This window comes from Panicum virgatum, chromosome 2N (genome assembly GCF_016808335.1).
Source record: "Panicum virgatum strain AP13 chromosome 2N, P.virgatum_v5, whole genome shotgun sequence".
NCBI lineage: Eukaryota > Viridiplantae > Streptophyta > Magnoliopsida > Poales > Poaceae > Panicum > Panicum virgatum.
In genome coordinates this window covers 24,161,517-24,171,708 of record NC_053146.1, presented here as the reverse complement: position 1 = coordinate 24,171,708, position 10,192 = coordinate 24,161,517, and the positions used below count along the sequence as shown (strand labels likewise).

General features: G+C 46.0%; 1 protein-coding gene across 3 annotated transcripts; it reads left to right on the top strand.

The window, feature by feature from the left end:
• The first annotated feature begins 637 nt into the window (after window positions 1-637).
• LOC120660101 (protein LONGIFOLIA 1-like) lies at window positions 638-6,544 on the top strand. 3 transcript variants are annotated; one of them, XM_039938450.1, is made up of 5 exons: window positions 638-1,265; window positions 2,044-2,114; window positions 2,208-4,280; window positions 4,517-4,667; window positions 5,479-6,544. In XM_039938450.1, the coding sequence occupies exons 1-5, from the start codon at window positions 1,121-1,123 to the stop codon at window positions 6,285-6,287; spliced, it is 3,249 nt and encodes a 1,082-aa protein (XP_039794384.1). In that variant the 5' UTR covers window positions 638-1,120; the 3' UTR covers window positions 6,288-6,544. The 3 variants fall into 3 exon arrangements, with proteins under 3 accessions (XP_039794384.1, XP_039794385.1, XP_039794383.1); XM_039938451.1 differs by having other exon boundaries at window positions 657-1,265; window positions 2,047-2,114; XM_039938449.1 differs by having other exon boundaries at window positions 662-1,265; window positions 2,017-2,114.
• Window positions 6,545-10,192: the final 3,648 nt, after the last annotated feature.

The following is a 10,192-nucleotide window of genomic DNA, read 5'->3' as shown; positions in this document are numbered from 1 at the left end:
TGGGCAGTAGCAGCTCCCCTGCCCGCTCGCTGGCCCGTGCATTCAATGCTTCCTACCATAAACCAGAATCACAGTACAGATGATTAACAGTAACCCACACAGCTAATCCCTGCACACACCACATCGTTAGTTAGATTAGATTTTACTGAACCCAGTAACCAGGCTGTCAGGAACGACCGAATTTTCCCTCCTACCCAACTGAACCCAACCAAACAATTCTTCGCCGGTCTTGGTTGCCTTCAGGCTGTCCTCCACGCCACCAGATGCCAAAATTGTTGTGGGTGTACACGTACACGCGCAGAGAGAGAGAGAGAGAGAGAGAGATGGGGCACATGGGCTGCCGCTGACAGAAGAGAGAGGGAGGAGAGAGAGAGAGAATGGGTTTCCATGGCTGGTCTGGTTCTGGTCCCAGCACAGCAAGCGCAAGCGCAAGCGGTAGGCCATGGCAGTGCAATCCAACCATATTTTTGTCTGTCAGTCTCCCCCATCTCTCTCCCCGTGAGATTGAGAGCTACCTGCCTTCTGTAATTGCAACTATCAGGATCATAATTGACTCGACACCTCACCTTAATCTCCATGGTAACCCCCATTTTTATTTATTTTAACAAAAGGGAGGCAGCAAAGTCATACGCAGCACAGTGCCAACTTGCCAGCCTATGCTCTGTTCCCAGTTTCTCACTGATTCTCTAGTCTTCCTCACAAGGCTGGCCTCCCCTTCCCTCCCTCCCTCCCGGCCATAGAAACAGGAAACAGGAAACAGGAAACAGGAGGAGGCATCGTGCTACCTGGAGGCCTGAGCTTTGGTAGTGCGTGAGAGTGAGAGTGAGAGTGAGAGTGAGAGGCAGCACTGGTGGCTGGCCTTCTTGATCGGTTGATGCTCACCGTCAGGGAGGCACGAGCGTCTCCCTCTCCCGGGAGCGTCTCCGGTGAGGTCCCCCACCTCCTCCTCCGGGAAATGCGGCGGGGCAGCCAGAGATGACGCCTTCTTCTTCTTGACCTGCTTGCTACCTGCTACTACCAAGGGAGCAGCCTCCTGCATTTCCGGATTCCCTTGTGGCCTCCTCTGCTTGCTACCCCTCTCTTGAGGCCGCAACGGCAAGAGGGGAAGGGGAGTCGGAGGATGCCGGCCAAGTACTTGGGGGCGTTGGCGGAGGACAGGCGCCCGGATTTCCACCGTCAGGTGGGTTGCGTCACCGGGATCTTGCAGGCCTTCGACCGCCGCCACCCGCTCGCCTCCTCCCACAAGAGGCTCCTTCCCCCAGCAGGTTCGCCCCCTTGCTCTGCCTTCTCTTCTCTTGCCGCCTTCTCCGTTCTGCAACTGCAACGATGGCAATCTAGCTTCTGTGTGCTTCAAGCCGTGATCTGTGCCTTGGATGCGCCCTATTTCAATTCAACCCCGGTCTCATCGCCTTGTGATCCCTACCTGGAATGCGGGCAGCAAAGAACTCAGCTTTTTTCAAGACTTAGATCAGGTCCTATTTGTGATTTCAGCATGGATAAACAAATGGTACAAACTGCCCCACAGGTTCAGTCACTGCAGATGCTTGCTCCAGACTTCGGTGTTCATTCCAATCAACCTGCAATGAGTTCTGCTGGGTGCTGGTGGTAACAGATAAGGTACCACTTTTTTTGGCGAAGATGTTGGTTGGCTGTAACTGATGATGAACCGCCTCTTTTTTGGACGAAAAGTTGGTGCTGGCTGATGACACACCAAGAAGCATCCTTTCACATCCATTAACTATCTTGAAATCAGCCATGGCCACTGACAGAAACTAGCCCTTGGAGTCTTGGAGACTAGGAACCTTGCTTCAGATAAGAAAATTGTGCCTGAGAGAAAGGTGGCACTGGAACCTGGCTTTATGCACTATCCATTAGATTAAAGGAAAAAATTATTTCCTCAAATTTGCTTGTTTAATTTGGCAGTGATGCTGACACTTCGTTTCTTTTCTATGTCATGTGACTAATGTCTTCCTTTTTCCCTTTTGTTGCCATGCTTGCTTCTTTTGTCTGGCTCAGCACTGAGAATCATTTCACTTCCTGCAGCAGACCATGCGCTGTCCAGCAGCCCAAGTGTAGGGGGAGACTGCACACGATTTTCACCCCAGATTGTCCTTGTGAGTTTCCGAATTTTGCATATGTAGCAGAGTAGTTACACATTTTTTTAACTGACATCCAAATCCTGATTGAGTTACTGAAACTGCATTCAGGAGAAGAACTCGAGCAAAACTTGGGCTGAAAACCAGAGAGCACCAGCAGCAGAAATGTCGCAGACCTCATATTCATCATCACCATCTTCGTCATTCTCCTCCCTTGATGGAAACAAGTCAACTCAACAGGATCTCTCGTCTACTGACCGAATGCTATTTCCAGAGAGGTCTTTCAAGTGCTCGCCGATGCTCAAGAGCTCTTTTGACAGTGAGAATGGACTCGACTACCCTGATGATGTGCTTATCAAGCCCGATAATATGACCGCAGCTCAATCCAGCCTGCCAACTCTCGGTATAAAAAATCTTGTGAAGGATTCAATCTACAAGGATAGCCGTGACCTGTCAGTTAGAGTTTGCAACGGGGATGAAGTAAAAGATCACCCATTCAACTTTGGAGATCCACCCAGGCAATTGGATGGGCCTCCCCGCAACAATATACAAGGAAAAAGCAAGGGTCTCATGGACATCAACGAATCACTTCGTGTGCTAGCCAAGCTCAGGGAAGCCTCTTGGACTCCATCTGAATCAGGCCATCATGCAAGACTTTCATGTGATGCTCCTCGGTTCTCATACGATGGGAAGGAGGCAGCATCAAGAATGAGGGAGGTACCAAGGTTGTCACTGGACATCAAGGAAGGTCACCTTTTGAATCGTGAAGTGAACTCTAGATTGAAGCCAATCTTGAGTTCTTCAGACAGAAGCAGCAGCAATAGTACTGGGTCCAATGCAGCCCTGGAGACTCAGCAGGAACAGCCTGCCTGCAAGCGTCTTCCTAGTGTTGTTGCAAAGCTCATGGGATTGGAAGAGTTGCCTGAGCATAATGAAAGTACAGCATCATCACAGGCATGCAAAGCAGTCAAAGAGAGCAAGCAAGAGACCACGCTGAATCCTTTGAGCATCTCATCCCACAACGAGTCCGCTCCTCGACAACAAAGGAACCAGGATTCAACAATAAGAAATTTATCCAACTCTAAGTTTCCTGTTGAAACTGCACCGTGGAAGCAACAAGATAGAATTGTCCTACCTCGAAAACTACCAAAGGGATCAAAAGGAGCCCATGGAAGAGAACCTGCTGCATCAATCTTCAGCGACATAGAGAAGCGGCTCAAGGACCTTGATTTTCAGCATTCGAACAAGGACCTTAGAGCGCTTAAACAGATCTTGGATTCTATGCAAGCAAAAGGACTGTTGGAAAACAAGAAACGGGAGGAAGCATCCATGTCAAAGCTATATGATGGAAACCATGATAACCAAGAGATCGTCAATCTGGATGCGAGAATGAACAGTAACACCAACTCCATATGGGTGCCTGAAGAGAGCAATGCAGAAACCTCTTTCAAATCGCCTATTGTGATCATGAAGCCTACGAAATCTGCAAACCTTTTCAGTGAAGTGGATTCTTCTGTCATTCCATTGGGGGTTCCATCTGATCTTCCACATCTGCAAACAGGCAATAGCACTGATAAAAGGAAAGCTTCAATGATCAATAGGACAGCTAAAGAGCAGCATGCGAAATGGAGTCCTAGAGTCCCTACTTCTCAACCCCTTGTTTCTTATGATAGGAAATCAAATGGAAGGAATGAAGATAGCAGCAACAAGCAAAAATCTAGTTCACTGCTGGTTACTGAGAGCTCATCCAGAAGACAGCAGCTGCCAAGAGACAGTAGCATAAATTCGCAAAAGAACAAAAAATCCACTAGCCCAAGATTAATTCAGAGAAAACTTGATTCAGAGTGGAGGGCTAGACCGCCTATTTCTTCTGCTGAGTCAAACAAAAGCCAAAGGCAATCTGGAGATAGGAATAATTTGGACACCGTGTCACCCCGAAGCAAATTCAGAAGGAAACCTGTGCGTGCACAAGAAGGTAATGATGGCATGCCCTGTGGACTGAATAATAGGACAAGGAGCCTGAATCAGCAAGGCAATGATGTGTCCACAAGGTCAGATGACAGTATGTGTGTTGCTTCAGAGGTGGATATAGAAGTTATAAGCAATGACAGGTCTACAGAAGTGAATGTTTCTAACTTCGAGCAAGGCAATGGAACTCCATCAGGAAGGAATCCTCAAAAAGTGGTAGGGTTTTGTTCAAATTATGCCTTTTTTCTAAAGCGTCATTAATTTTAAGATGAAAATATCATTTCCAACACTTAACTATTCTGACTGAATAATAGTATAGAAATATTGCCTGGTTTTTGTCTTCTGGAAATCTCGCTCCTGGCTAGTTGAGTCAGGAAACAATAATAACAAATTAAATCATACAATGTACAATACTGCATGTCTAATTTTTGTGGTTTGCGTCTTTTCTTTAGAAAACCTCATATGATGCAAGCAAGGATGTATCATCTGTAGACCCTTCCACTGCTATCTCTGAACGGCCAAGTCCAGTTTCTGTGTTGGACTCTTCGTTTGATCAGGAGGAATTATTTCCTACCAGCGGGACTTCAAATTCACTTACTGCTGGTAAGATCATCTTTCTACCACTCTCCAAACTCTTGGTGTTAATCATAGCAACTAGAATCTCAAATATGATTTTTGTTTCACTTCACTGTAGTTTTAATTTAGTTTTCATCCATTCTGAATAGTTTGTTGCACTTTGGAAGCAACACTTGAACCAAAATTTTGTGTACTCCATTTTGTATACCCCCAATGCATTTTCTGATAATGTTGTGGTAGATGCTTCTAGTGCAGTCCACGCTGGCTTGAATAATGTTGCATAATTAATAAGTACTGGAATCTTTACTAGGATGGAAAGGACTGAAGCAAAAGTACTTTTCTTTGCATTGGCACCTACCAATTCGACATTCTTCTGTATCCTTTACATCATGGCTTGTTCAGTATCTGAAGCACTATATAACGCATATTCCATATGTCCTCAAGTATTTGGCAGTGTAAATTCTTAGTGATATTGCCCTATCTTTGCTTCATGAACCCACATTATAAATTTTTACTACCACTGCATCAATATTCATGGACTTCTATGCAATTCATCAAATCATCAATGATCACTAACAATCAATTCCTTTCATTACAAATTCATTGTCAAATTTTTGCATAGGTTATAATAGACTCACAAAATTTGACAATTGTGACTGAAAGGTACATGATGGCAATATTAAGATCTCTTAAATGAAAATGACTAGGATACTGTTTGAGTTCTTTTTCTGAGTTCACTTCCTGATGTGTGCCGGAAAGATCAACTAGCGTGCTTGATTGTTTGCTGAAATTTTTACTGCTGAGACTTACCCATTGGCATGTTCCCTAAAACCTGCAGATGATGAGCGCCACACATCAGAGGAACCCTGGAAACCTTCTGATACAAAGCCAAGAGAGGCTGCTATGCAATCCAAGAACAATAAGCTTGCTAATGTTGCTAGCTTGCTTGAGAAGCTCCAGCAGCTTAGCGTTAACAAGGATGAGGATGCCCCACCAGTTGACCACATTGCTTTCTTGTGTGAGACAGAAAGCCCAGAGCACCGTTACGTGTCTGAGATACTACTGGCCTCAGGCCTTCTGATGAAAGACCTAGGGTCAGCACAGTCAGGTCTCCAGCTCCACTCTTCTGGCTACCCAATCAACCCTGACCTGTTCCACGTGTTGGAGCAAAGAAAGGCAGGATGGGTCAGTAAACCTGATGCTATCCATCCGAGCAGAAGCGGTGCGAAGTCTGATCCGAAGAGAGCACATCGGAAGCTGATGTTCGACACTGTGAATGAGCTTCTCCTTCAGAAGTTTGAGCAGGAAACTGCAGTTTATTCAGTCAGCTCATTCACCAGAGCGAAGGATCTAACTACAAAAACTCTTAGTGGACAGCAATTGGTGAAATTCATATCTTCAGGAATCAAAGACCTGGAGATGGAGCAATCACGTATCTGCCAGAAGGAAGGCAGCGTGATACCTGATGCAGAGATTCTGCAGAGGCTGCAGGGATGGACGAGCTTCCACAGGGAGCTCCCGGGGATGGTGCTGGAGATCGAGAGGTCGCTATTTAAGGAGCTAGTCGACGAGGTGGTGCATGGTGAGTCTGCTGACAGCCCACAGATGAAGGTAGCAGGCAGGCGGAGAAGGCGGCTCTTTGCTTGACATGGTTTGGTTGACCATATGACCATTCATCAGGTTGTCGAAGTGGATGGACTTGATTTGTGAAGATGTAACTTTGTTTGCCATGCGAGTTTTTGTTCCTCTAAAGAGGAGGTATAGAAGTTTTTGTATTAGCAGCGCAGATTGCAGAGACCTGGAATGGGCATTCATTTGTGCTATGTAGATACTATGTATACCAGTGCTTTTGATTGACTCTTTGTTTCATTGGGAAGGTGCTATTTCAGTTGAAAAATTACAAATTGCAGGTTCTTCCAATACTCAACTTGTGAATGCCTTAGCCACATAACCCACATTGTAGTGTATCCCTGTCGGCCCTCTCAGATGAGTATCGCCTGCTATCCAATATTCAACTTTGTTTCATCAGTTTCAGCTCGTTTTGCCACCATTTAGGCCTGAGAAACAATTTAAGCCGAATCAAAGACCTACTGTGCACAACCCAATAACCTTGCTCTTCGTGTAGGTAGGCCTTAAACTCGCCGTCTTGCACGGCCCAAAATCCGAATACGCTGGACTCTTTCCTAAACTCATCGCCGACAATAAAGCCCTCTATCCTCAGTTTTTTTTTTAAAAAAAACTTTCGCGAGTAGAGCGGCACGTTTTCATGCTGTGTGTGCTGATGGCCTTTCCACTGCATAGATACAAGCCATTTGTAGCATGATTTGTCAATGTAGTTTATGAGATGTCTGTTAATCATTGAAGAGTAATGCAATGATATCTATGCCAAAATAAAAAAAATCAACTATATCAATCAAATTTTTTTTTTGCAGTTAAGTAAGTTCCGTTGCTGAAAATGAAAAAAAAGAGAAAAAAGAATGCTGACCATTTCAGTGTTCTGGTGAGCAGAGGACCAAGTGCCGCAGGGCTGGTCCTGTTGACAACACTTGCGAGTTGCAAGGATTTGATGAACTGCCCTTAGCAAAGGCTCGTGGTGCTAAACCTCACGAAAGAAAGTCATGGCTATATGGTGAGAAATATAATAAGATCAGGGTATACCATGTCACAAACACGCTGAGCTTACTGGCAAAGTAATTTACAGTATCATTGTTTTCTCTGGACTTTGTTGTTCAATGTACGTTTGTCTTGCAAATATTACAAATCCATAAATAAAATTCAGACTTGAGGTTTAGGCAAGGACAATAGGTTAAAGTTTTTCTATTCTCATTTGCTTCATTGATAAAATAGAAGTTGATTCAGTACGCAACAACACTACCCATCGTAATTTTGAAATTTACAGTATGCATCTCCGAGGGGATATTTAAGCTAATTTTCAATGAGATTCAATTGAGCACTGGTGTTCTGTCAGAGAAAATTTGTAAATGTGAAAATTGTAAAGGAGTACATTTGGTTGGCTATTCGTAACCGATGTTGGACTGCTGCTCGCCTGTAGAAAAGAGGACTCCCTCATCCTGACTGCTGTCCGCCATGCGACCAAGTCACCAAGAAGAGGAGACAATCCAACATTTGCTCACTACTTTGTGTTTGCACGCCAGTTCTGGTTCAGCGTTCCAGCCACTGAACCTCTCCCGCTTGACGTCTGGACGTATGTCTAGCTCATTTGCAGATTGGAAGAAGTTTTGGAAAACATCACAGAAACAATGAAGAAAACTGACGGTGAGTCATGGACTCATTTTGATGAGATTCATCGTGAGAAAACTGAAGAAGCTCGGGGTTGGGATGTTGTGTATAAAGTATCGCCACACGGCAAACTGCCTCTCCCAAACAATGAAGATTACAACAATGATAGAGAGTTCTTTCAAGAAGAGGGGCTACAAGAGAGTTTCGAGATAGACTTATCCGACGTAATCGGAATGGAAGTCGACAATGAAAGAGTAGATGACGAGGAAGCTGGAGAGGACTTACAATTACTAGAGCGACTACGTTTAGGCAGAGACAGTGAAGACGACATTCCTCCTTCGAATTTTGCTGGTTATGTTGACATAGCTGATAGTGATGATGAGGATTACGATCCAGCTAATCCCGATTATGATGATTACTTCTAATACATATATGACTCGCAATATTTAATATATATTATGTTAATTTGTAGTTATATTTCCTTCATTTTCATCTGTTTGCAAGTATTGTTTATCTTGACTGATTCGTTCACTCCTTTTGATTTCAGGTAACAAAATAAAGATGCCAGGCGGTGACAAGATGACTTGGCTGAGCTCCTTGTACAGGGGCAGTGGTGGAGGAGGTAGTGGGTCCGATGCACCCGAGGGGTCCGGGAGCCGTAGTGTTCGCAAAGGTGGTGGAGGAGGGAGAGGGAGAGGTGGAGGAGGTAAGGGGGGAGGAGGAGGAGGAGGGAGAGGACACCTTCTCCTGTAGAGGATGACGAGGAGAAGGAGGCCGAGGAGGGGGCGGCAGGTGTGGTTGCGTGGACCGTCGCAACTCCCGCGACGGCCGATACCTCCAGCGAGATGCCCGATGATTCAACCAGCAGAGCCTAAGTAAGTATGTTAGTACTTCTTTATTTTGCATTATATATATTTAAAATCACAATACTAACTAAAATTTTATCTTAAACACTCTTGCAGGGGGTGGGTTTTTGTATAGCCTGGTGGCCACAAACGGAAGCCCAATGGTATCTTGGGTCTTCTGTGTAGGTTGCACTTCCCCACACTCGTGATGCATGCCGGGGTCCTAGAGCCGGCATACACGTGGGACCACTACATGGCCACCCCGGATGCAACTGATCGCGAAGGAAGGAACTTCGGCACCAAAGCGAGGCGGGTGGTCGGGGAGTTGTGGGTAAGTCATCCTCGCACTAAAATGGTCGAAATATCGCATTCTGTTTCAATTTTTGGAATGATAATTGCAATTATCTGGTATATATGCATGATTTCTACAGGTGCGAGGAAGGCCATGAGGCCCGGGCGAATGAGCAGGCTCACATGACTTGCTACAAGTTGGTGAAGGACATGCACTATGAGGCGCGTGTCCAGGCCATTATTGTGTACTGCGCCGACGTCGAGAAGAGGAGTGTCAATAAACCAGCCGCAAGGGATATCTTCCTCACGCGAGACCAGTACTTAAAGGTAAATAAATGCCATCTCTACCCATTTATCTTGAATTTGATATTACAATATGTTATACACTTCATTACGTTTAGGTGCCTCCGAACTGGTGCGCAAACAAGGGCGAGTGCTGTTCTATGATGGTAGACAATTGGATCAGCGAGGACTGGGCCCGCCAGCACGCCTTACTCCGGGAGTGCCGTTTGATGATGCCGGGTTCGGCACATCATCAAGGGAGCCGTAGCCTCGCCGAGTACAAGGAGACTTGGGTAAGTTCACTAATTTCTTCATTCTTTCTAAAGCTAAATTTTGAATTCTTACTAATCATCGTGTTGATTTCTTGGCAGTCGGGGTCACATTCAGGCCAGTCTTGCAACGACCTCACGGCATACGCCATGTCTCACAAGGGCAGGGCGACGTCCGACGTTGCCTACAACCCAGCGGATCCACCAGAGGCCTACACCAACCCCAGCATCCACGCGCGCATCAATGCGTACACGGAGATGGGAAGGGCGCTCCACGGGGAGACTTGGGATCCGGCCACCGCGCCACTCTCTGGAGAAGCCATCATGAGGGCGGGAGGCGGGAAGAAGCACGACCGGTACTGGATCGCCCACAGCTTGGTCGACACGACGAGTACGCCCACCCTCTCGCAGCTTCGGGCAAGTACCACCGACTCGACCCCGCCCATACACCCACGGCCTGAGATTTCAGTGGCCAGCATGCACCAGTGATAGGTTAGTTCAGATTCAGTTGTTATTCTATGATTTTTACGCAACTTTGCTTCGCATTGTAACATGGAGGTTAAAATCTTATAGACCGAGATGGAGGCCAAGTTTGAGGAGGAGATGAGGTGCCGAATGGAGATCG

Excerpts from the sequence above, each read along its gene's own strand:
- LOC120660101 (XM_039938449.1), top strand. The coding sequence starts at position 1,121 with ATGCCGGCCAAGTACTTGGGGGCGTTGGCGGAGGACAGGCGCCCGGAT. Across the intron at positions 2,115-2,207 it reads TTTCACCCCAGATTGTCCTT|GAGAAGAACTCGAGCAAAAC; the intron begins GTGAGTTTCCGA and ends AACTGCATTCAG. Across the intron at positions 4,668-5,478 it reads TTCAAATTCACTTACTGCTG|ATGATGAGCGCCACACATCA; the intron begins GTAAGATCATCT and ends TAAAACCTGCAG.